The sequence below is a fragment of the Rhinoderma darwinii genome, chromosome 11, assembly GCF_050947455.1.
Source record: "Rhinoderma darwinii isolate aRhiDar2 chromosome 11, aRhiDar2.hap1, whole genome shotgun sequence".
NCBI classification, from domain to species: domain Eukaryota; kingdom Metazoa; phylum Chordata; class Amphibia; order Anura; family Rhinodermatidae; genus Rhinoderma; species Rhinoderma darwinii.
In genome coordinates this window covers 51,636,239-51,662,961 of record NC_134697.1, presented here as the reverse complement: position 1 = coordinate 51,662,961, position 26,723 = coordinate 51,636,239, and the positions used below count along the sequence as shown (strand labels likewise).

The 26,723-nt window shown below is 41.8% G+C and overlaps 2 protein-coding genes across 7 annotated transcripts in view; one reads left to right on the top strand and one right to left on the bottom strand.

Moving 5' to 3' along the window:
- RUFY2 (RUN and FYVE domain containing 2) overlaps nucleotides 1–11,779 on the top strand; it is a 33,846-nt gene extending 22,067 nt beyond the window's left edge. For 2 of the 3 annotated variants that reach the window (XM_075841448.1, XM_075841446.1), the window contains 6 exons: nucleotides 617–686; nucleotides 4,506–4,604; nucleotides 5,124–5,237; nucleotides 5,734–5,898; nucleotides 9,496–9,590; nucleotides 11,474–11,779. In XM_075841448.1, the coding sequence (XP_075697563.1) occupies nucleotides 617–686; nucleotides 4,506–4,604; nucleotides 5,124–5,237; nucleotides 5,734–5,898; nucleotides 9,496–9,590; nucleotides 11,474–11,582 (652 nt within the window). In that variant the 3' untranslated portion in view covers nucleotides 11,583–11,779. The remainder of the gene's footprint in view (nucleotides 1–616; nucleotides 687–4,505; nucleotides 4,605–5,123; nucleotides 5,238–5,733; nucleotides 5,899–9,495; nucleotides 9,591–11,473) is intronic. The other variant, XM_075841447.1, reaches the window with a different exon arrangement.
- Nucleotides 11,780–14,981: 3,202 nt separating this feature from the next.
- On the bottom strand, nucleotides 14,982–25,991 carry HNRNPH3 (heterogeneous nuclear ribonucleoprotein H3). Of its 4 annotated transcripts, XM_075841444.1 has the most exons (12): nucleotides 25,884–25,991; nucleotides 22,993–23,079; nucleotides 21,094–21,249; nucleotides 20,830–20,973; nucleotides 20,194–20,332; nucleotides 19,664–19,845; nucleotides 19,249–19,335; nucleotides 18,029–18,144; nucleotides 17,515–17,650; nucleotides 17,227–17,403; nucleotides 17,029–17,118; nucleotides 14,982–15,257 (listed from the first exon to the last, which is right to left on the bottom strand). In XM_075841444.1, exons 2-12 carry the CDS (start codon nucleotides 23,069–23,071, stop codon nucleotides 15,172–15,174), a joined length of 1,392 nt encoding a protein of 463 aa, XP_075697559.1. In that variant the 5' UTR covers nucleotides 23,072–23,079; nucleotides 25,884–25,991; the 3' UTR covers nucleotides 14,982–15,171. The 4 variants fall into 4 exon arrangements, with proteins under 4 accessions (XP_075697559.1, XP_075697558.1, XP_075697556.1 ...); XM_075841443.1 differs by lacking the exon at nucleotides 25,884–25,991 and having other exon boundaries at nucleotides 17,024–17,118; XM_075841441.1 differs by lacking the exon at nucleotides 25,884–25,991 and having other exon boundaries at nucleotides 19,255–19,335.
- Between the last annotated feature and the right edge of the window lie 732 nt (nucleotides 25,992–26,723).

Genomic DNA, 26,723 nt, shown 5'->3' with positions numbered 1-26,723 from the left:
TTGTGGAAAATCCACAACAAATACTGTAGCAGCAGAGTGGATGAGATAAAACAAGTTTCATCCACATGTTGCGTAAATACTGAGCGGAAAAAACGCTTAGAAATTGACCTGTGGTGTGGAATTTTATTCCACAACATGTCAATTGTATTTGCGTAAATGCTGCCTATTTGTTGGGAGTTTTCCCTATTGAATTCAATGAGGAGTTGTTGCGTTTTTTTGTGGCAGGTTTGCATAGATTCCACCGCAAAAAAACGTAACTCAGAAAAATACAATTTTTTTTTACCCAGGAGTCTGTTTCTTTCTCCAGCACGGCCTTCCGGTTATGACGTTTCATCCCATATGACCGCTGCAGCCAATAACAGGCTGTAGCGGCGTTCACATGGGATGAAAGGTCATCCCGGAGGCCGGCTAAGTACTGGCGTTTGGTGCCGTTTTTTGGCCGGAATTCCCTGCGGCGCACAGGGCGTATATGCTGCGTGCTATTACGTATCGTATCCGCCCCGTGTGAATTCTGCCTAAATCTTCTGTTTAATGCTTGATTTTCTTATTGATTTTTTGTGTGCCCTAATAATATATCAATGTAACATGAGCTTTGTTGCCTCTTGATTGTTTGTAGTGGTACTGTGAGCAGTCTTCATACAAGAATTGACACAATGGAGAAGTCAAATTCAAAACTTATTGAAGAGGTAACCTAGTTAAAATAGAAACTGAAATATTTATTTTAAAAAAAAAGTTACTGTCACAAACCGTATTGGGCAGTTTGCAGCTTCCATAAGAATATAACATAAAAAACATTGTATTCTCCATCAGATGCCGTCTTACAGAGCTATTCTTACCTCGTGCTATTCTATTCAGGGTATGTTCACACGCACTGTTTTCAGAAGTTATTCGGGCGTTTTACACCTCGAATTACGCCTGAAAAAACGTCTCCATTCCGCCTACAAACATCTGCCCATTGTTTTCAATGGGTTTTACGGTGTTCTGTTCCCATGAGGTGTAATTTTACGCGTCGCTGTCAAAAGACGGCGCGTAAAAAGACGCACGCGTCAAAGAAGTGCATATCACTTCTTGGGACGTTTTTGGAGCCGTTTTTCATTGACTCCATTGAAAAACAGCTCCAATAACATCCGTAAAATACGCCGCGAAAAAAACGCGAGTAGTTACAAAACGTCTGAAAATCAGGAGCTGTTTTCAGGCGAAAACAGCTCCGTAATTTCAGACGTATTTTGCTACTGCGTGTGAACATACCCTTATAAGCATTGCTTCTAGTGGAGAATAACTCCATAAGGCCAGGATCACACATGCAGTTTTGACGCAGTTTTTGCCTTTGTTTTTGGAGCCAAACACAGAAGTGGGCACAAAAGAAAGGAGATGCATCAGTCTTTTCTTTATTCCTTTTCGTCCTTTTGGATCCACTTCTGGCTATGAATAAAAAACTGCATCAGAAACTGCGTGTGTGATCCCGGCCTAATACAGCATCGTATGGAGCATCGTATGGACACCTAGCGCCTCTATAGAGCCTCAGGGACACTGTATACACTGCACGCAGCTCCGCTATGTGCATGAGACCTAACGCTACGCTTTATTTGACACTAGTCGAAATAAGAATTTTTCCACATTTTAGTTTAATGAACTGATTTTTTTTCGTTACCAGTACAAGTGTTTTAAGACATTAGATCATGGACCCAGAAATGTTTTTGCATGTTAAGATTTTCCAATGATTAAAATTTAGTAATAATGACTAGGCCATACACAGAAATCATTAAACGGGTTTTCCGAGTCCCCCCCCCCAAAATAAAATACAATAAATATAAATTTCTCCAACTGTAACCAACTTGATGTCCATAATGCTATAAAAGAATAAAAAGTAAATTCTTAGGGTATGTTCACATACACTAATTACGGACGTAATTCGGGCATTTTTGCCCCGAATTACGTCCGAAAAATGCGGCTTGAAAGCGCTGACAAACATCTGCCCATTGAAAGCAATGGGCTGACGTTTGTCTGTTCACACGAGGCGTATATTTATGCGCCGCTGTCAAAAGACGGCGCGTAAATAGACGCCCGCGTCAAAGAAGTGACCTGTCACTTCTTGGGGCGTAATTGGAGGCGTTATTCATTGACTCCAATGAAAAGCAGCGCCAATTACGTCCGTAATGGACGCGGCGTTCAAGCGCCTGCACATGCCGTAATGGCTGAAATTACGGGGATGTTTTCTCCTGAAAACATCCCCGTAATTTCAGCCGTTACGGACGCTGTCGTGTGAACATACCCTTACTGTGATTCACATTCCCGTTGAGCGCCGTGTTGACATAGCTCTGGGGGCGTGTCCCTGTTGTAGCGATTCCTCTTCTCGCTCCGGCTTGTCACTGCCTTTCTTCTTGTGACGTTGAGAGCACAGCAGGGACCGTGCATTCGCGTTGCCCTACTGTGAAAGTACATGCCGCCTCACCAGTGACGTGCGTATACTGGGCTAAAACTATTGGCTTGGAGCCCATGTGATCAGTATACGGCTTGTACAGTGAGGGAAGCGTGACACCAGGGGTCAAGAGCAGAATAACGCAGCACTTTTGAAATTGTAAGTTAATCAAAGAGTTGATGTGGAGCAGAGCCGGAGTATAGTGACCACGTAACAGACAAACTCGCAAAACCCCTTTAAGCCTCATAGCAAAACATAAAATGGTCTGTACACCTCACTGAGAGCTCCTCCAAATGTGCTTTGCCTTTATTAAAGCGGACCTCCACTTTCAGTTGAAAACGATTATAGGGCAGGAGTGTGCACTATAAGGGTATGACATTTTACGCCTCGAATTACACCTGAAAAAACGTCCCTAATACGCCTACAAACATTTGCCTATTGCTTTCAATGGGAATCACGATGTTTTGTTCCCACGAGCCTTTATTTTACGCGTCGCTGTCAAAATACGGCGCGTAAAATGACGGCTCGTCAAAAGAAGTGCAGGTCACTTCTTGGGACGTTTTTGGAGGCGTTGTTCATTGACTCCATTGAAAAACAGCTCCAAAAAGTGCCGTAAAAAAACCCCCCCGAAAAACGCGAGTTGTTAAAAAAACGTCTGAAAATCAGGAGCTGTTTCCGCCTGAAAACAGCTCCGTATTTTCAGACGTTTTTGGTCACTGCGTGTGAACATACCCTAATCCTTTTTCCAAACCACTTGTATTAGCTATGTTGCTCCTAGAAGCAGTGCGGACTGTGTAAAGTGTGTGCTGCCGGCTGCTCATAACTCTACAGTAGGAGACAGAGCGTCCTGCGCATCTCCATGGCTCCCGTTTCCAGGACGGCCGTTAGTGCTATGGAATCAGCAGTCCGTGCTGCTGAGAGAAGCAGAATTGGTAATAAAAGTGATTTAGAAAAGCGATTATAGTTCACACCCCAGCACTATAACCGTTTTTCACTGAGTGTGGAGGTATGCTTTAACGTTAACATCCACCATTTAATTTTTAGCTCCTAAATTGTGTACTGATTAATTACATAATATATTCGTATGAGGGAGACCTGTTTTCCTGATTTAAACAATTAGGGCTTGTCCACACGTAGCGGAATTGCTGCATATTTTCCGTCCGGAATTGCGGACAGAAAATACGCAGCAGAATACAGCAGCAGCAAAGTGGGTGAGAGTTAACAAATCTCATCCACACGCTGTGTAAACCTTCCGTTCAGAAATTGACCTGCGGTGCATATATTTCATACTGAGGCATGTCAATTCCTGCTGAGGAAAGTGGACAGAATTGCTGCGTTTTTGGGAGATGTTACCATCTCCCAGCATTGAGAAAACACCGGAAAATCCGCACCAGTTTTTGCAGTAAAAATTGCAGGAAATGGTGCCGTTTTTCCGCAGCAGGAATCCTGCTAGTTTCTGTGGAATTGCTGTAGAAATTTTGTGCAGCAATTCCGTTGTGTGGTCAAGCCCTTATATTATTTTGGCTACATTCAGCCACCACCAGGGAGTAGTAACTACATACGGATTTGTAAGGCTAATATTGAACACATTGGTGGCAGAGGTGAGCGAGCGGCTGCAGATAACCACTATGACAGTGTCAAGGCAAGCAATGTAAGCAGTCTAGTACCTGGCCTCCCCCCACTATGCACCCCATAGCAGTTGTACGCTCTACTGCTGGTATATACACCACTGAAAAAGGAGCATCTGCAGATCGATATATTCCACCATGCCAATACATTTTATGACTGATGGACCAGATTTAATTTGTCACTGCAGACGCAAAGATTATCAGTATGAACACATTATATTGGATGTATTATTCTATCTGAGGGTCTGTGACAGCTGTCAAAGGGGTCTACACATTTGATGACTAGAACTCCAGCAATACCCTGGCTAGATATTGTCTCCAAGTGGCCATCAGAGGGACTGCAGTGGAAGGGAGGAGAACTTTCTTATATTGTCATAGGGATCAGCATATGAATATGAACAATCCCGTCTGTGCTGATTTTGTTCTCTCGCATCTAAACAGTTTTTTTTGTCTTACAGTTGGCTATAGCTCAGAATAATATTATCAAACTTCAGGAAGAAAATCATCATTTAAGGAATGAAAACGCCATGATCTTCATGAGAGCGCAACATCTTGAGGTAAAGAGGGGTCTCTAAGACAAGTTACTGCAATCCATAACTGGGAAAAAAGCTATGGGGGAAGCTTGCTAGCAGCCTAAGGGTATGTGCACACACAAAATAAAAAACGTCTGAAAAGGGAAAACAGCTCCTCATTTTTAGGGTTTTTTTTATTCAAAGTCGCGTTTTTCACGGCCGTTTTGGGAGCTGTTTTCAATAGAGTTTATGAAAGACGGCTCAAAAAACGGCTGAAGAATTGGCATGCACTCCTTTTTCGCGGCCGTTTTTTTACGCGGCCGTTTTGAAAAACAGCCATGTAAAAAACACCCCGTCAGTACAGAATGCTGTTTTCCCATTGAAATCAATGGGCAGATGTTTGGAGGCGTTCTGCTTCCGATTTTTCACGGCTCGAAAAACAGACGAAAATAGCCCGTGTGAACATACCCTTACTTCATGCACAAAGACATTCATACATTTGCCATATCTGGACCACAACATGTACAACTGTATCGTCATATAATTACTTGGTTTTGCACACAGGCAGCCAAAGCAAGCATTGAAGCTGAGCAGATGTACAGACGACATTCAAGACATGGACTGAGTGAAATCTTTACTGACATATGTACTCACCATGACCAATCACAGCTGGCACAGGTACGCTCAGGCAATTATACAGTGAAACGCTAACAACACATATGTAGGGGTTTTCCCACCATAAGATATGCCATCAATGTCTGATCAGTGGGGTCCGACTGCTGGGACCCTACCAATACCTAGAACAATGGGACTATGTTTCCTTTAGTGGTTAACAGAAATCCTTATAAATTAGGGAACCATAGAAAACTCAGCTGTGAAAAGTATTAGGTCTGTATGGGTTTTCAGATTCTAAATGTAAACATTCCCTGACAGCAAGCAGATATCTTAGTGATTATAAAGTAGCATACCCTTTCATTATACAATGATTAAGCTTTATTTATTTATTTATAAGACTGGACAACCCCTTAAAAATAAAGGTAAATAGTAAAAAGAAACCTATTACATTGCCCTCTCCTGGCCATCTCTGGTAATGCGGTAGAGATTTTGCATTTCACAATGTGTCATGCATCAAAACATGAGGGTCATGTAGTCCCTGTGTTTATCCCTATCGCAGGAATCTGACACTGATCTTGTGCCAGTAAGTGTGCAACGTGAAATTGAATTTGCAGTAAGCCTCTTGGAAAAAGATATTCATGACAAGCAAGATACTCTCACTGGTTTTAAAGAGCAGCTGAAAGAAGTGAAAGCAATTAATTATGAGATTTATCAGAAAAAGCAGGTATGTCATCGCAAAATCTCTACATGGTTTCAGTCCTGTTGTTCACGCCATCTTTGAAGGCTAGAGGGGTTTTCCAGGAACATACGAGTTGTATTATATCGCACTAAAGACAAAAAAAAACTACTTTTATATATACTTCTTTTAAAAACAGCGCCACTCTTGTCTATGGGTCATGTCTAGTATTGCAGCTCGGCCTCATTTAAGTGTACTAGTCCAGACACACTGCCAGGCGGTGAAACCCCAGCTGAAATGAGTTTTCTGTATTCATCAAAAAAAGCTTACTCATGTTATAATGAAAAGTTGTGCAGTTTTATAATCTACTTTGCGTATAAACTTCTCACATTTTTCAAGATCTGTGCTTGCTTCAGTAAATGGGAACAGTCATTGTTTGCTTCCAGAGGATGATAAGATGTCCCGCTATTGTGCTGCCCACATAAGAGAGAGCGCTGTAGCTTTAATGAGCCATGCACCTGTAAGTTCATCCCAGTAACACAGTAAACAACTGTCATGACTGCAAGCAGAGATCTTGAAAACACAAAGTAGATTAGAATATTGCATCGTTTTTTCATTATGTAATGAATAAACTTTATTTACTGAGAACAGAAAATCTCTTTGAAGGGATTATTCCACGATGGACATATATCACCTATCTGCTGGATAGGTGACTAATGTCTGATTGCTGGGGGCACTGCTGATGGGACCCCCACCGATCACTAGATTGGAGAGTCCGAATACTCTGTTCTTCCTTACTGCACAACCGTAATGATGAGAAGTTGAAGTGGTGGTCATGCATTCGTCCTTTCGCTCCATTTAATATCTCTGGGGCCGACGGAAACAGCAGAGTACAACTATCTTTATAATGAGGTAGAGTAACATTATTTGCCCATAGCTACATGATGCCTCCTGTTGGTGGAGGACCCTGGCATGTATACCACTTTGTTTGCATGATTTGGCCGCTGTGGTAAGTTACCACATGAGTTTTAAGTGTGAGCCTAGTGTACAGGATTTTATAAAATCTAGTTCATGCAACGCGCCATTTTTAAAACTACAGTACGCCCTATTAGTTGCATTTTTCCCATTGACTTGAATGGGGAAAACAGTTTGGCCACAATGCACAGTGCAATGTGAATATACCCTGGCTGGATTCACAAACAGCTTTTTCTCGCATTTTCTGTGAAGTATTTCACATCATTTTTTATTTTTTTTTTGCTCAAAACTTAGCGACCAGATATTACTTTAAAGTCTATAGTAAAATATGAGAGAGCCTGCATAGAAAGCATTTTGGTTTGTGGCATTTTCGTAGCGTTTTTTGGGGGTCAGTGGCATTTTTTTCAAAGTACAGCATGCTCTAGGTATAGCATTTTTTTTCCATGGACTTCTCTATCGAAAATCCAAAACGCCTGTACAAAATGACACTAAATTAAAAAACGTCATTAATGGCGTGCTTTTTACGTGTATTTTAATAAAAAATTGAAGAAAAATTTGTGTATGAAGAAAGTCTAAGGGTATGTTCACACGGCCGAAAAATCGGAAGCAGAACGCCTCCAAACATCTGCCCATTTATTTCAATGGGAAAACGGCGTTCTGTTCCGATGGAGCGTTTTTCTCAGTGTTTTTATACACGTAAAAAAACGGCCGCGAAAAAGAAGTGCAGGACACTTCTTGGGACGTTTTTGGAGCCGTTTTCCATAGACTAGTGAAAAAAGCTCCAAAAACGGCCGTGAAAAACGCAGCAAAAATCGCGAGTGGAACAAAAAACGTCTGGAAATCAGGAGCGGTTTTCTCTTGAAAACATCTTCGTATTTTGAGACGTTTTTGACTCTGCGTGTGAACATACCCTAAAGGCTTATTCAGACAAACGTGATATACGTCCGTGCAACGCGCGTGATTTTCACGCGCCTCACACGGACCTATGTTAGTCTACGGGGCCGTGCAGACTGTCCGTGAGTTTCATGCAGCGTAAAACTCACGACATGTCCTATATTTGTGCGTTGTTCGCGCATCACGCACCCATTGAAGTCAATAGGTGCGTGAGAATCACGCGCAGCACACGGAAGCACTTCCGTGGGACGCTCGTGATTCGCGCAACAGCAGTAAAAAGTATGAATGAAAACAGAAAAGCACCACGTGCTTTTCTGTTTACAAACATACAGAGTGTCATAATGATGGCGGCTGCACGAAAATCACGCAGCCGCGCATCATATGGTGATGACACACGGAGCTTTTATGTGCCTTTTGCACGTGCAAAACGCACACGCTCATGTAAATCCAGCCTTAGGCTGGGTTCACACGACCTATTTTCAGGCGTAAACGAGGCGTATTATGCCTCGTTTTACGTCTGAAAATAGGGCTCCAATACGTCGGCAAAAATCTGCCCATTCATTTGAATGGGTTTGCCGACGTACTGTGCAGACGACCTGTCATTTACGCGTCGTCGTTTGACAGCTGTCAAATGACGACGCGTAAATTGACTGCCTCGGCAAAGAAGTGCAGGACACTTCTTTGCCACGTAATTTGAGCCGTTCTTCATTGAACTCAATGAAGAGCAGCTCAAGATTTACGAGCGTCACAGACGCCTCGTATATTACGAGGAGGAGCTTTTACGGCTGAAACGACGCAGCTGTTTTCTTCTGAAAACAGGCTGTCATTTCAGCCGTAAAAGCCAGCTAGCGTGTGAACATACCCTCAGAGTTTTTACACTCACACCACACAGGGATGGACTTGGAACAGTCCTATATCCTACAGACAAAGAGAGTGGTCAGATGCTGAGTGTCCCCCAGTGTGTAGTGTATGTGACTATGTGTTGTACTAGCAGCGGAGGATTTTTGAATTTCTCAAGTAGCACGGGGGAGAATGGAGGTAAAGAAAGTGATCTCGCTAATCCTCCGCATGCCTGCATTTCTACAATTTGGACACCTCTTTATATTTCCTGTGGCCTTTCAGGAGATTCATAGGTCGTCTATCAGCTGTTTAGGGTTCGAGAATCTCAGTTTTAGGTTTCGTCCACACGCTTCGGAATTGCCGCTTTTGTTCAGTCTGGAATTTCAGGCGGAAAAAATGCAGAATACAGTAGCAGCAAAGTGATGATTTAACAAAGGTCATCCACACGCTGCGTAAAAATTCAGAGCAGGAATTGACGTGCGGTGCGTATTTTTCGGACTGCAGCAGGTCAATTCCTGCGGCAGAATGTGGACCGAATTGCTGCGTTTTTCACCATCTCACAGCATTGAGAGAAATGCAGCAATTTACACACCATTTTCTGCAGTAAAAAAATACAGAAAATGGTGCGTTTTTGCCGCAGCGGAATATCGGCATTTTTAAACGGAATTGCTGCAGAATTCCATTGTGTGTGGACAAGCCCTTATGCTTGTTTTGAAAAAGAAGGGTCCAATGGATGTCCACAGATTATGGCTCTTAAAAGTGACCTGGTCATTGGATCTCAGCATTCGGACGGTCACAAGCCGGGGACATCCCCTCTATAATGTACACAAGTGCCATGAAAAGCCATTTGTTTTTTACTACTTCTCTTGCTTTTATGTAAACATCTATGCGATTTAATGTTACTTTTATGACCTCTTTCATGGAAACCTTGTACAGAATTCAGAAGAGGATGGCAAAGAAAGGGATGTAAAAGACAGACTAGATGGGAATTCCCGTCACATTGCAGCAGCAATGAAACCACAAGAACCAAGGTAAGTAACGTGAACGAACACACAGCAATAAATGAACATAGTGACTGGTACAAAATTCTAAAGTGATAGGAAACCATGGTAAAGGGCAGACAATTAAAGAGTAACTATAGTTTCATCTTCCCCCATAAATTAATAGTACAAGCAAAGATAAGAAACTCTGTAATATATATTGTTAGAGAAAAATGCTTTTTTGCCTCGTTCTGTCATGTTGTTAAACTTTTTGGGGCAGATTTACTAAGCTGTCCAAGGTTAAGAGTATGTTCACACACAAAATCAAAAACAGCTGAAAATGACAGAGCTGTTTTCAAGAGAAAACAGCCTCTGATTTTCAGCCATTTTTGAAGCTGAAAAAAATTAGGCGTTTTTGGAGCTGTTTTTCTATTGACCCGATGAAAAACACATCCAAAAACAGTTCAAAAAGTGACATGCTCCTTTTTACACGCCGTTTTTTTAAAACAGCGACGGAAAAAACGCCCCGCCTAAATATAACACCATTTTTTCCCATTGATTTCAGTGGGCAGATGTTTAGGCGTTCAACTACCATTTATTCAGGCGTATTTTGAGGCATTTACACCCCGAGACGATGTGTGTGTGAACATACTCTTAGGCCGGGTCCACACGTAATGGATATGCTGTGGGTTACAGTACCAGTCATGTGGATGAGAGTTGAACAAATCTCATTCACATTCTGTTCAACATTTTCCCGAACGGAAATCGGAGCATGCACATTGTTCTGGATGTAAACTGCGGATTTCAGCCATTTCAACGTAGAAGGGGTGACGTCAACAGAACATCTGCAGCGTTTCCGTTCCGTGTGATTCAAGCCACAGCATAAACAAAGACCAGGCAGTCTAAGGATGCAACAAGTTTATCACAGTGGTGCATGATAAGTTTGGTGCACATTGCTAGACACTTTTCTTTCTCATAGCAACTCTGTTAGCTTCGCTTTCGTTTGGTGCATTTTAAGCCACACCCCCTTATGTAGACAATTTTTTAATGTCTGGTGAGGTGCAAACATATATTCTTAAAATAGTATTAAGTTAAAAGCGTCAATAGTTGGAGCATTTTTTTTACGCATTCTAGACGCAGACAGTAGCAAATCTGCCCCTTTTTTAGTTTGTATGTACAAATTGCACAGACCTGTGGAGTATCTATAATGGGTTACGCCTCATGCACACAACAGTGTGCCATCCGAGTCCCGCCAGTGATCCGAGGAAAGATCGGACATGTTCTATCTTTCCTCGGATCAGAGACTCGGACCATTTTTCACGTACCCGATTCACCCACTAAAGTGAATGGGTCTGTGAAGACTATCGGATGCCGTCAAAAATGGCCCGAGTGGCACAACGGTCGTGTACACGAGGCATTCGGGCTTGTCCACAGCCAACGGAATGGTTGCAGAAAATTTCTGCAGCAATTCCATTGAAAGTCAAAGGCTTGCTGCTGCGACAAAAACACACCATTTCCTGCGTTTTTTACTGCAGAAAATGGTGCGTAAATTGCTGCATTTTTTAAATTGTTAGATGGAGACGTCTCCTCTGAAAACCGCAGCAATTCTGGACACTTTCCGCAGCAGGAATTGACATGCTACAGTCCCAAAAACATGCACCACAGGTCAATTTCGGCTTGGAAATTTTTTGCAGCATGTGGATGAGATTTGTTAAATCTCATCCACCATGCTGCTGCTGTATTGTTTTTTCCGTCCAGAATTCCAGCCGCAAAAAAAACGTGCCAATTCTGCAGCGTGTGGACGTGCCCTTATACAAATAGCACTGATGACTATGCTAGTATACATTTGCATTGCAGTAATTGGTATTTTCTGTTTTCTCCCTTTTTGTTTTTTGACCTAATATTTGTCACATACAATATTTATTCCCAAATAGTGATAAAGAGATTGTTGCCAAGCCTAGAAACATTGAAATCTCCTACATGAAGGACTCCGGAGTAGAATCTGCTCCACAATATAAGCTGATTAAAGATATATCATTTTAGCAGTGTACAAAATGACATCAATAACAAGTGATACAGAAATCAAAATTTTATTGATGTATAAAAATAAATGAATATAAGTGGAATTAGTTTTACCTGTTTGTAATAAATTACCTGTTCCACATGTTAGAGCTTTGTATATGTACACCCAGAAATTATGTATTAACTCTCACATAATAGTAAAGAGTATTTTCATACGGCTTCAGTTTGTCTTTATTTTCTTGTATGTCTTTAGCTCACACTTAGATATTTTGTGGTTGCAGAATATAGGAAGCGGATGAGTGTTGCGGATGCAAAGATAACATGTTTTTCACCAAGTTGTGATAATTTGAACATACAAATGTAACATAACACGATTCTTAGGGCCCCATGCACACGACCATAGAATTCAGCTGTAGTTAGTCATTCATTTCTATTGCCCACGGACACCTTCCCATATATTTGCAGCAAGACGTCTGGGCCGGAGAAAGGCTCCGCAAAAGATAGGACATGTCCCGTTTTACTTTATAGACCGTGCTCCCATACTTTATATTGGAGCACAGCCCCCAAATACAGGTCCCTGTCCGCACATGTAATCATGGACAGGGACTAGTCATGTGCAGTGTCTAAGTAAGTATATTTAGGTCTCAAACGTAGCCGTTTCTTCTGTTTGTGGAGAAGCTGGCGCACAGCCATTAGGGGTGGTCACTTATCTTTTCCAGACTCAGGAATGTTTGAAATTTCTTCCCACCTAGATAGGAACAGTGATATTTCAAAGAGGAAATGTTTAGGAACCACAGCAACTCACGTTGCAGACCTTGTAAAGTTATCGAGCATGGTCGCCTAGTGCTGCGGTGCATAGTCAAGTAAGTCACCAACGCACTAAGTGCAGCTCCAAACCACCTCTGACATTAGCAAACGAAATGTGTGTGGAGGGATGAATCGCCCTTCTCTATCTGGCAGTCTGGGTTTGGCGAAGACCAGGAGAACGTTACCTGCCTGACTATTGTGGCAACTGTAACGTTTGGTGGAGGAATAATGTTTATGGGGTTGTTTTTCCAGGGTTTGCCTAGGGCCCTTAGTTCCAGTGAAGGGAAAACTTAATGCTTCAACATAAAGACATTTTGGACAACTCCTTATTAATGTCTATGGATTCAGAATGGGATGTTGTAAAAGATCACACACAGATTGTAGGCGTCCCAATACATTTGTTCACATAATGCAGCATGAAAAGGTTGATGAAAGCAGAAGACAGATTTTCAGCCTATACCTTGTGTACATTGAAGCAGTTAACCATGAACAAACCATCAAACTAATGGATTCTGGAGCTTTTGAGAATGGGGCTCAGGTACCCCATTTTCAGAGTAGAGGCAAGCATACACTATAAAGTAGACACAGCTTGGGAACAGGTTTTCTTGCTTTCCCATGCTAGAACTAAAATTGGTTTAAGCCCGACTATAAGGCTCAGAGCTATTGAAGAGCCTCAGGCACATGGAGCCTGTATGGCAGCTAACAGGCACAGGTAAGTCAAGTGTTGGGTCGTATTGTGCTGCAAGCAGTCCATAAATTCCTGGAAACAAAAAAAATATAGAGGTTGGAGGAGCTTGTGGAAATTGTAGCCATGATTTTATAGTTCACAGCAGATGCTGCTAATGTGTTCGTCAGTATTCTGAGCTACAGCCATATATTCTGTATTTTTAGGATTGGATTTGTTTTTCCAATTTGTCCATAAAAGTTGTCTGGTTTTTTTTTCATCGTATCCATAAAACAAAGTCTGGTTGGCAACCGATGTCTCTAGCAGAATACCCATTCGGCATGCTTTGGAACATGCTACAACAGTTGACTTTTTCCTGCCCTCATTCCCTATGAATCCATGAGGTAGAAATAACTTGTTTACAACACAGGCACAGAGGCACAAAATAGAGGCCCATAGCAGTCTTCGGGTATATTCACACGGCCTATTTTCGGGCCGTAAACGCCTGAAAAATTGGAAGCAGAACACTTCCAAACATCTGCCCATTGATTGCAATGGGAAAAATGGCTGTTACAACAGGTCGTTTTGTCGCACGGCCGTGAAAAAGTGCAGCTCACTTATTGGGCCGTTTTTCATGGACTGTTGGAAACGGCTGTAAAAAACCACGAGTTGCTCAAAAAACATCTGAAAATCAGGACCGGTTTTCCCTTTGAAAATACGGAGCGGTTTGACTGACTCAGCGTATGAACATAGCCTTAGGGCTGTTTGGCGCATTAAGCCGCTTCCAGAAAGCGATATTGCAGCTGCGTCCTAGGTTTCACTTTGTTGATCTAAGTTCAGTTCTGTAAAAATGCTTTCTAGATGTTGTAGCCATGTTGAGCACCCATCTCATTTAAAGTGTGGGAGGAAACCCTTGTTGCTTTTAACTTCCAGACCCGTCCTGTCTGATGCTGCATGTCCAAACTGAACATTTCTTGCTTTAAAAGCAGCTCCTAGTTCTGGATGTCATTACAAAGTTTTAATATCTTCAATAGGAAAACTGAATAGCTGCACAGCCATTTATTAGGTGTGTAGTGGATTGTCATTGCCACGATCTCTTGGAAGTATTTACTGCTTCATGGGCAGAGTCTTCTAAAACTGCCGTTCCACTACAAGTTGCTCATACATTTCATTGCATTTTTTTTGCTATGGTTCTTTAAGATGTCGCATATCTGCAAAAATTTTAATACACCAATAAAACTGGCAGCTTAAAGTTCTACAACTTTCTAATAAACTGCAGAATTGAAACAAAGATCTCCGCTTGCAGTCAGTGACTGGGAAGGTTCTTTTTTACAATCAAACTGAAAACTATTCTAATTGAGTCGAGCACAGCTCTGATACACTTGCCCTACAGCACATGTTTTCAGCTACTAAAAGGTGGTTCATGCCGTTTGTATTCAGCATTGACAATTGAATTTGGGGGGGGGGGGGGGGGGGGGGGAGACGAGACATAGGTCACCCTGCAGTCAAGTTTGTGATAGTTTTGGAAAACCGGACAAGGGTGAAGATCAGTTAAATTGGATGAGTAAGGCCGGATTCACATGATGTACAACAGACCGTATGTCAGCAGTATTTCAAAAAACAAACTTCAGGGAGCCGGGCTCCTAGTGTCAGTAATCTATGACGCTAGGCGTCCCTGCCTTGCTGCGGGAAAACTGCCCTGTACTGTAATCACTTATTCAGCACGGGACAGTTTTCCCGCAGTGAGGCAGGGGCTCATAGCATCATAGATAACTAGTGTGTTTGGTCCGGGAAATACTGCCGACATATGGCAGACAAAAACATGCTTGTGTGAACATGGCCTTATAGTTGCTATATTACTAGTGGACCCACTACATCAGTGTGGGTGCTATTATTCCAAGTGATTCTGAATGTGTTGGAGTCATCTTAAGCATATACTGGACATCCCGTGATTATAAAAAAAATTTATTCAAAGTCAATGTTTGCATTCAAACAAATTAAATCCTACAGTAACAATGTCCACTGTACTCAGCTCACTAAAAATGTTAAGATCAACGTCCTTGTACAAATTTTGTACAAGAGCTAAACACAAAAACGTAACTAACAAACGGCTTCAACAAGTTAATTGCAACAAAGCAATTAATATAATCCACGCCATCCAGCTGTATTCATGCTCTCATGCTGTCCAAAGTAGCCCCCCCCACTGTTTCCAGAATTGCCCCTTCCTATGGAGGAAAAAGAAAAAAAAAAAAAGTTCAAATTAAGCAAAATACAGTTTACTGAACACTTTACAGTTACTACAATACTGGAAACCTAAAAGCTCGATGAAAATTGAACACATTACCTAACCTAGCACCAAACCATAAGGCCTTGCTCATACAGTGCAGTTTCACTTGCATTTTTAAGCCAAAACCAGAATTTGATCCAGGACACACCAATGCCTTAATTTATATATTTTCTGTTTATGTCCGGTTCCTGGTTTTAGCTTGAAAAAGAATGGTAGCATCTGTAATGTGTGAACAAGGCTTGAAATGGGATTTCCACCTAGAGTCTTCAAGCATGTTTATAGAACTGGGATGGTTTCTCATTAAAAAAAAAAAAAGTGGAAGTGGAAATGCTCTAAAGCAGGCCCTAATTTTTGGTACACAAAATACATCGACCACACTGACAGATGCTCCACAAGACAAAAGCCACAGCATGGACCAAGGTCTGGGTAAGGACTTCAGCACCAAAATCACAGCAACTCAAAGTTCAGGGATAGCCTTGGTGCATGTTACAACTGCTGTCTTGTTAGCTGATTAGCATTCTGTCTAATTTCAGGATCAACAGGTATAATCGCTGACAAGGGAAGGCGTAGATTTTGGGGGAAATAGTGGGTGTTATTTGCTAGTCACAATTTAAGGGCACTGTTGGCACTAGTATTTTCAGGGGGACAGTTTAACACTATTTCTGCAGTCTAGTATTTGGGGGCAAGGGGTAGCTGGATTCTGTTAGGGCACCGGGATAGAGTTGTTGTTTTTTTAAAAGTGGAGAGGATAACTGAAAAATGAGGAACCTAGGGGTCAGTTAACACAGTTTTGACACGTTTGACGCGGAAACTACGCCAAAAGACGGCCGAAAATGACTACCATTGATTTCAATGGGAGGCGGAGGCGTTTTGATCCCGCGAGCGGAAAAACAGTCTCGCGGGTAAAGTAACATGCTTTATCTTCGCGCATTTACGTCTGACCTCCCATTGACATCAATGGGAGGCAGAGAACGTATTTAGTTGCGTTTTCGCCCGCAGGCGAAAAACGCAGCAAACAGCGTGCAGGCAGATAAAAATCTGCATCAAAATTCCAAATTGAATTTTGAGGCAGAATTTTCTGCTTGCAAAGAACACCGTGTGAGCATACCCCAAGATGCCTGGGCAGAAAAGTGAGACAAGTGGTTTCTGCAAGCAGCATACATGGCTATGGAGAATGAGGACAGAACTACTCCAAATCAAAGATTATGTCAACTGTGAGTTAGTGGGTGTAATTGTGTATTTTGCATGCAACTCATCAGTGCTGCACTATCCAGTATGTCTTGTAGCACAGTATATAATTTAAATACTGTTAAAACTATAACCAACCAGCTTTGAAAAACCATTCCTCGATGGTCTGGTAAGAACTCTGTACCACATAGATTTTAAGATGCTCCCAAGGTACATTAGATCTCCATCTCACTAAGGTTGTCTACCCCTGTTCTGTACCCACCGTTAAGTCTAAGGATGGAGCCCATTTTTTAGATTAAGGCACCCTACTGCAATTGACATTATATGACTTGTGTACTCATCATAATACAATACGCTATGAAGCAATTGGTACTGGGGTCTAAAATGTTCTCTCTCCAAGGGACGAAGATAATTTTCTCTTAAGATAGCAGTTTCCAGTTTGAGTTGTGTAAACATAATATAGTTTAGTGCTCTAAAAAGAATAAACATAAAGCCATTAACAATGGCAGTTCATACATTACCATATCCACCAAGACCATCAGGATTTGCATAACACCCACTGTAGTTTCCGGTCATGCCCATTCGCCCTACAGCACCATATCCTGCTCCATCTGAGGAAACAAAATAAAATAGAAAATCACCATACATCAGCCAATACAGGCACACGACAACAAGCTTCACACTGAGGCATAACAAAAGTGGTTAATTCCATGACTTACCTAGTCCATCTCTGCCATAACATCCCATCCCCGTTCCCATGCCTGTGCCCATTCCTGCACCCATTCCTGCGCCCATGCCAGCACCCATTCCAGCTCCCATTCCAGCTCCCATGCCAGCACCCATTCCAGCGCCACCACCAGCAGTTGAGTTTAGAAACAACTCAATATATCGGTGCTCTGTAATGAAAGAAAAATATATCAGCTGTAACAGCAAAATTGATCAGGTGCTTATGTAGTAAGCCAATACAAGTAATTAAGGCGAGAGGAAAATAAAATAAGTCTACATACGCATATTGTTTTTGTCTTTAGACATGGCTGCAACTGCGTCTTCATGACTTGCAAACTCAACATCGGCTTCTCCAGTGGCCCTTCCATCTGCTCCAATGTCAATATGCACTCTCAATGGTGTTAGTGGGGAAAAGAACTACAAAAAAATAAAAGGAATCATAAAAAATACTTTACAAAAGGGACATTTAGAAAAAAGAACACAAGACTAACAAATTCCTTTTAAAATTAAAATTTGTAATATACCGGCCATTAAAAATGTCCTCCGCTATGGAAGCAATGTCTAGTGTATACACAACCCAGACAGACTTGAGGAAATTAATGGTAAGCATCTTTCTTTTCCTCCTTTGACAAGCTTCTAGTCAAAAGGGGAAATGGTCATTCATAGACTGTTTGACAATAAATAAAAAAAATTCTACACAAACAGGCCTTTACAATTAATAAGCCGCATGTTCTGCTACATTTTTAATAGGCCAAGCCACAATAGAAAAGAGCTCTAGACGCCCTTCTTACTTACATTGGCAATATCACCTTCAGAGGCACGGAAAGGTAAGCCACGCATATGAACAAAGTGCCCACTGTGAAAACCTGTGCCTGCATCACCAGCTCCACCAGGGAAACCTTGAGGAATACCTAACAAAGGCAAAAGGGTTGTCATTTCATTCATTGAGGGAAAAACAAAACAAAAAAAAAATATATTTCCTCAAAGTAATAGTTCAAAACAGACTTCAGCCCACAAAGTTCTCCCTGAAAGCCACATCTCAATACAGCAACAAACATACCCAAACCATTAGCAATATTACTTTACTGCTCATGCCAGGCTTCGAGATCCTGTTTTGCAGCATGCACAGAATGCCACTATTAGGGCTGTGATCTCTAGGATAAAGAGAATGACGAAAACAGACAGCATCTTTCCTCATAAAAAACAATTGTTAAGGCCCTCTTAGGCTGCGTTTAAATCAGCGTTGGCCCTTCCGTCTCAGGTTTCAATCTCGTTAACACCAACAGAGGGGCAAACAAACCTTAGCTTCCGTTTCCCTCACCATTGCTCTCAATGGTGATGGAAACGTTGCTAAAGGTTTCTGTTGGTCACCGTTGCGACAGTGTTCCATTGTTTTGACGGAATCAATAGCGACAAAGGTGACAAACAGAAAACATTAGCAACGTTTCCACCACCATTGAGATCAATGGTGAGGGAAACGGAAGCCAAGGTTTGTTTGCCTTTCCATCGAGGGGTTTAACCTGACGGAACCCCCTCAACAGAAAGGCAGCGCTGATGTGAACATGCCCTAACATGGGGCAATGATCTGGGAAACGCACGCCCGTACAGGTTGAGTAAACGGGGCAGCAATCAGACGAGATCGGATCTTATATGCAGCCATAAATAAGACCGGTCACTTGTCGGTGGTAGATCGAGTAAACAGAATGCGATGCCAAGATGAAAATGTATGGGGATGAACAATCGTATCGTACATCCCCATGCATTCCAAATCTGTAAAAGGATCATTACTCCTATCATTAAGAGAGTATTAATGTTAATCCACACTCCTTTATATAGTTTATGGACCGGAAATATGCCATATGTCTTGACTTCTACACAAAACAGTCTGAAACTAGCCTTACAAACACAAACACTCAAGTTCCCAGTTGCTTCTTTGAAAACCATTGCAGACCATTCATAAATATATCAAACACAACCCCTTCAAAAAACACAAGCATGCTGCTAAGCAGGCATACCTCTACCTTCTCTGAGCCGATCATCAAAACCATCTGCCCCGTAGCCATAGTTGTTGTATCCACTGTACTCATCAAATCCACCATAACCTAGAATAGACAATGCAATGCAATGTGATTCTGCTATTCAGATTGAAATGAAAATAGTATTAAAAATAAGACAATGAAATTAAAACACTTTACGGCGTTGCATCTGCTAAAGCCTAATACGTTTGGGGGAACTGCAGGACAAACTACATAAAAACTGTCAAAATAAAATAATTTTTCATAAAGGGTTGTCTGAGGGTTTGAAAAAGAAAACAGCAAATTTTCTAAAAACAATTAGTATCATTGTTATATCAGAACATTTGAAGTTGTTTTTTTTACCATACCCTTGGACAACCCCTATGTAAATTCATACATTTATGATCTTACTTACCGCCCCCATAACCTCCACCACCACGCATGCGGTCATACATGTTACCACGGCCAGCTCCATAATAAGCACCACGACCTCCCATTGGTCTGTCATATGGGCCAGGTCGCTGCCCCATCATCCTTCTGGGCGGATCGTACGAAGATCTGATTTCGCTTCTACTGCTTTTAAATATTTCAATGTATCTGTGACAGAGGTGTTTTAAAAAAAATAAAAAAAGTGTGAGTACGGATTAAATAAGGCGGCCTACTTTAAATAAAATCTATAGTGGCTCCACTGGATGTATAAGCAGTATTATAGACATCTGTACAACCAAGTTTTAAAAGCTCAGAAAACGGAAAGAGGATTCTCAAAGAAAGCATTTGAAGAGAAAATTAGTAGATACCATTTTGAATTTGTTTTATTGACTGCAAATATAAATACGATACAAAGTATAAAAACAAAACCCCCTCCCACCACCATGGAGCCCAAAAATAATAAAGAAAACATGAAACAAAACAGAATTATAACCATCCCGTTCTGTCCATCCCCACCTGTGCCCTATTCTTTCCTTGTGTTTCCCCAGAGCATTTTCTGCTATCTCCTTTGAAGCAAACTGCACGAAGGCCTCCCCTGTGCTTCTCCCCTGGTAGTCCATCGTCAATGTTATCCCATTTGGCACGATTCTCAACCCTTTAACCCAAGGACAAATACCCCATTAAGGGGAACAGTGTTAAAGGCTGCAACAAACCCATCTTAACAATACTAACAACTTTAATATCCCCAATAACCTAACATCAGCTCAATTATTTATGCTTTGCTCCCGCCACCCCGCAATGTTAGCATCTACAACAAGAGACTTCGGGCACATTTACATGACATAGTTCATGGTCAATGTTTTCTTCAGTATTTTATTTTCTTTAGACTTGACAAAACCAATCCCAGCAGATAAAGATCAAATCCTGTTTTTCAGTTAGAAAAACTATATGGAAGAAAAGATTGGCATGTAATATGCTAGTGTAAATGAGCCATTTAAACCGTTTACCATATTGATAACACTAGACTTCTTACTTAGAACGACAGTACAATGGATTGTGAATAACGAAGAGCTGTGTTGATTTAGGTCCCAATTAACGTTCAGTTTCAAGGCTTAACTAGAACAAATCTAAGGATTATGAAACTACAGGTACCTGAGAAAAACTGAACAATTTCTTCCTTGCTGCAGCCAAATGGAAGACCACGAAGTCTGACTGTTCCATCTGTGGCAGACTCAGCGTCACTGGAACTGTTGTGTTTTAAAACCCATTCCATTTCTGTATTGTTGGACTTGAAAACTGCAAAGCCAAATACAGGGTTAAACAAGCCGCCCCATTAAAAACATGACCTGATTATATGTTGAGATAAGGCTCAATGAAGGTTTGCTCTACGAAGCAGTAGAATGGGAGTGTCCTTACCTTCAATATACCTGTGGCCCATGTATTTGCGGTCTTTCTCCAATGACTTTTTAAGATCTTCTTCAGTTTCCAGTACAATGAAAGCTTCGCCACTAGGACGGCCTTCCTTAGACATTGTGAAGTGAATGCCACCCACTCCATCAGCAATCCCACAGTCTACAAATTTAAGTTTACAGTTTTTAATCATAGGGTTATAAAACTTAAGCAAAAACAATGATACTGCTAGAGTAGTACACAACATTGTTAGGGTTCAGGTCCATTAGAGAACATCAAAACTAATGTAAGGCAAAAGTAGAGTAATTGGCCATTGAAAAATTAAAGGTGAACTCTGATTGGTTTCTCAGTGTCTCTCTGGAGGACCTGTCCTGCATTACACAGACAATCCACTCATCTGAAATAGCATGGTGTAATGCTTAAAGAGGCTCTGTCACCAGATTCTCAAATCCCTATCTCCTATTGCATGTGATCGGCGCTGCAATGTAGATAACAGTAACGTGTTGTTTTTTTAAAATAACGTTAATTTTTGGCCATGTTATGAGCCATTTTATATATATGCAAATGAGCTTTGAAATGGACAATTGGGCGTTTTTTTTCCCCGTTATGTCCAACTGGGCGTGTATTGTTTTTAACTGGGCGTGTTTACGTGTATGACGCTGACCAATCAATGACCAGTCAGCATCATACACTCTCCATTCATTTACACAGCAGCAATGTGCAGTCACATACACAGAGATTAACGTTAATCAAGTGTCCTGATAATGAATACACATGATCATCCAGCCTGGACGTCATGTGTATTCAGAATTCTGACACTTCTGACTCTTTTCTGTGAGACTCCGGCAAGGGAAGCGAAATCTCTCGAGATTACGGAGGTAAACGAGATTTCGTTTCCGTTGCTGGAAATCTCAAAGAAAAGAGTCAGAAGTGTCAGGATTCTGAGTACACATGACGTCCAGGCTGTATTTCATGTGTATTCATTATCAGGACACTTGATTAACGTTAATCTCTGTGTATGTGGCTGCACATCGCTGCTGTGTAAATCAATGGAGATAAGTGTATGACGCTGACTGGTCAGCGTCATACACGTAAACACGCCCAGTTGGACAGAACGGAAAAAAAAACGCCCAATTGTCCATTTCAAAGCTCATTTGCATATATATATATATATATATATATATATATATATATATATATATATATATATATATATATATATATAAAATAGCTCATAACTTGGCCAAAAATGAACGTTTTTTAAAAAAAAATAAACTTTACTGTTCTCTACATTGCAGCGCCGATCACATGCAATAGGAGATAGGGATTTCAGAATCTGGTGACAGAGCCTCTTTAATTTTCCATGTGGTGGTGCTGTAGTGAAATTGAACACTTACTGGCAGGTATCCCACAGGTAAAAGCTTATTGCTGGGGGTTCCAGCAGAGGGACACTTTGTAATCTGCCCAATGCAGAGGACTCCTAAGGTGCTTTTACACAGCCTGACGCTGGCTGGAAAAGTGCGCCAATCTATGATACAGATCAGTTGGCGCTTGTTAGCTCCATTCACAAGGATCAACAATAGTTAAATGTATGGGGGATGAACGGTCATTAATATAGCCCATCCCCGTGCATGATGTTGGCAGCATATATTCTGTTTACACAGGGAGATGTGCTGCCAACTACAGACAATCAATCTGGCTGCATAAAAGACCTGATCAGCCGATTAATAAGTTCTCATTTATTGACTGATCGATGCCCACATGCAAATAGTTGGAAATGAGCGTTCGTATGAACCCTCGATTTGCCCAGTCATTGGCCTGTGTAAGAGGGCCTTAACAAGTCAAGTAGGGATTGTCCAAAGAGAAACCATTCAAAAAAACAAATACCCCCAATATATGTATTACCTGAGAAAAACTCCAAAACCTCTTCACGTGTGCAGGACCATGGCAATCCACGGACTCTCACAATGCATTCGTCTGACATGTTTACAGCTGTGAAAATATAATATGACAGGTTAAGACAGTTAAAAATTGCCGCGTACAGGCCACCATAAACATTGATAAATATCTCATTGTTTCACATGGTATTAACAGGAATGCTAAACCTACTTTGTTCTATTTTCACCTTAACTATGGAGAATCACTCCCTTCAGAATAGATAACTGGCTTCTAAAGTCTATAGTATAGTACGAGTCGCGCCTGCATTTTATCAAACCAGTAGGCGGCAATATAGTCATACATGTAAGGGGGCTTCCAATTGGATACATATGTTCTCATGTCGGCTGAGCAACAACCCAAACATATTTTGGTATTACCTGGAAAGTGTCTTTCGGAACATAAAACACTCCAAACAGCTTCCCATTGATGTCAATGGGAAATACGATGTTTAGTTCATACAAGGCATTTTTAAACTGCTGAATTAAAAACGCCTAGTTAAAAAAAGCAGTAACGTGTTACGTCATGAAGCATTTTACAGACAGATTATTCCCATAGACTCCTCCAAAAACGCTTTGAAAATCGGCTCCAAAAACTCCTGGATTCAACGGTTATTTCCTCTTAAAATCAGCCTCGTATTTATCTGCCTCAACAGGTCGTGTGAACCCCCCCTGAAGTGCAATTCTTGTCAAATATCAATATATAGTACTACTATTCTGTAAGCAACTAAATATAATATTTATAGGATATGTCAGCTTTTGGCAACTGCTTTCTTCCCCCAGACAATGAGCTGATCAAAGTGCCCCGCTGCTGGCACCCCCAGTGATCAGCAGTAATCAATGGGGGAATCAAACAGCAAGCGTTACACATTCCACTGCAGCAACACCAAAAGGGATAGAAGTCATTACAGTTCCAATTTAAATCAATGTAATGCACAGATGCTGGGTCCCCAACACACTTTGTAGCCACTCTCCACTCTAATAATAGAAGGTGGTCCTCCATCCTATTAACGGATTAGCCTGATAGGGTAGTAGACAATATACGGATTAGGTCTGGCGAATGAGAGCCTATGGGAACATTACAGTATACAGATGTGTACTTCTGACATAGGCCAATAACTTGGTGTGAACAGAGCCCTAAGCAATAGAGGAAGCACTTCAACTTGCTAACCCAAACACCTACAACCGGAAATATGAAATAACCCCTTACTGACATTTGAATAACTGTACATCATAGTCAGTGGGGGAGGCATAGTATGGAGTGGGCTCACGTGCTGAGCCAGCCCTATACACTGCAGGGGTCACCTGTGTATTACAGCCGACACCAATATATAACAGTTGGGTTAACTCAGATCCTGACGGTTTAACTGCCAAGATCAACAGACCGCAGCATCTAAGCCCTCTATCAGTCCATCGTGTGTGTGTCCCCCCCCCCCCAGGTCTGCCATCTTTGTACTCCTATTAGGGGAGCCCGAGGGGCAGTAAAATACAGAAGTACCGCAGTGTTTGTGCCAGTGAGCAATCAATCCCAAGAAAAAAAAAAAAAAAAAAAGGGATTAGAAATGTTTATAAATTTAAAGTAGAAAAAAAAACCACCTCCCCCATATCTGAGGTATTATGTGGAAATGAATTATTATATATATATATATATATATATATATATTTATTTATTACACACATACATTACGTGTACACACACACACACAAATTGGTATCACCACTATCATAACAGACCAAACTTTTCTAACATAAGCCACAGGAAGGCCATATAAAAAGAAATTTTTACCGTAGCTCCATGAAAAAAAAAAAATAAAGTGAACAAAGTTGTAGTATATACCCCAAAATGGTATAAAAAGAAGCTACAGCTCACCCGGCAAAACACAAGCAGCTTCATCAATGGAATACAAAATAAATGGCTATCAATATACAGCCACACGTTATTTTTTTTATGAAAAAACAAAAAACGATATATATTGATTCGTAGACTTAAGTCAACACGTTTCTGCACGCTGAATACAGTAAAAATGAAACCCAAAAACAATGCAAGCAGCTTTTCTATTCCACCCTACAAAGTTTGCCTTCAGTTTCAGTAAATTCAAAACTACAACTCTTTCTACAAAGAAAAAAACATACATACGCGCACACACATTAAAATGAGAAGCGGCTGCGGCGGGAAAGGGTTAACGACTTCCTGATCCCAGCATTGCTGGCGGTTACATGCCGCTACAAGTCTATGGAGCCGCAGCCATGCAGTGTAAACCGACAGACAATGCACATCCGACTATGAATCAGTTTACAGGATCGCCTCAGCCCCCGCACGCAGCGAGCTCCATCCACACATGTATACAAGTTCCAGTCAGATTGTTACACATAGAGGCCATGATCAAATTTCCAGCATTACACGGCCGACCACCATTAGTAGTGTATACAGGGATCTCCGAGATCTTACTATGGGCACAATTCACAGTATGGAGACGCATGGGGCGCTCGGGAGAGCGTGTCACCGGAAGCAGCACGATGCCGCTCACACACCCACATGTAGCGCCACCTTCTCTACTATCTGTCCGTTACTACAGCCGCGTTTACTCCCCAACAACCTACACGGGCTCCGCGCGCTACTCACAATACGTTACACGTTGCTATTGTACTACTAGAAAACACAAAATGGCGGCTGCGGCCTTCCCGGCACTGCGCGTACACACCACCCAGATGTAGGGCGCAACGGTTTACAAATCCGCGTGCAGGAAGCCTGTGTAACAGACATCCCCGAAGAAACAAACCCCCTTTAACCGGGACACGAGGGAGCCGGCGACGCTGACTTATCTCACCTAAGCCTCTACCGCGCGTGCTGGAGCCACTTACCTCGCGTGTGTGAGTTCTGTGGTAGAGACTGGCCGAGCGCCGGGCGTTCCTTTCATACACACACCACTCGTGGGGCGAGACGCTCTGCGTGCTGACGTCACTACCGCTTCTCTTCGAGAGCGGGAAGGCACGGCCGGAAGTGACGTAACATCACAAGGCTATATGTTGTCCCACAAACTAAAGGATTCCTCCCCGGTGTCCCATGGAGCCATTATAATGAAGTCTATTGTATTTTACTACACACACAAATAAATGCTTTTATACCAAGTCTCGTATGGAAACACAGCAGTGTAAAATGTACCATATAACGTTCTGAAATAATACATAAAACACGCAAATTTCTTTTACATTTACCTTATTCACTGCCCTCATGCCAGTCACAGCGTCCATGCACCTATTTTGGTGATAAACTAACATAATTTCTTTACCACTAAAATAACACAATACCATATCTTCCATTTTGTTCTAATAAACCGATTCGGGACCAGACACCGTGTATAATTTTGTCGCCTTTTTTTGGGCATTCTTAGGCTGGATTCACACGAGCATGTTCTGTCCGTAATGGACGGAACACACTGCAGGGAGCCGGGCTCCTAGCATCATAGTTATGTACGACGCTAGGAGTCCCCGCCTCGCTGCCGGACAACTGTCCCGTACTGTAATCATGTTTTCATGATGCCTGGCTCCCTGCAGTATGCTCAGTCCGGGATTAGCGGCCGAAATATGTTCCATCCATTGCGGACGTAATGTGCTCGTGTGAATCCAGCCTGACTACACAGCAGCCCCAGCTACAGGGCAATCAGCTCTGTCAGGCGAAATTCACACGAGCGTGTGCGTTTT

Excerpts from the sequence above, each read along its gene's own strand:
- HNRNPH3 (XM_075841444.1), bottom strand. The coding sequence starts at position 23,071 with ATGTCAGACGAATGCATTGTGAGAGTCCGTGGATTGCCATGGTCCTGC. Across the intron at positions 21,250-22,992 it reads GGTTTTGGAGTTTTTCTCAG|ACTGTGGGATTGCTGATGGA; the intron begins GTAATACATATA and ends TTAAATTTGTAG. Across the intron at positions 15,258-17,028 it reads TGATGGTCTTGGTGGATATG|GAAGGGGCAATTCTGGAAAC; the intron begins GTAATGTATGAA and ends TTTCCTCCATAG.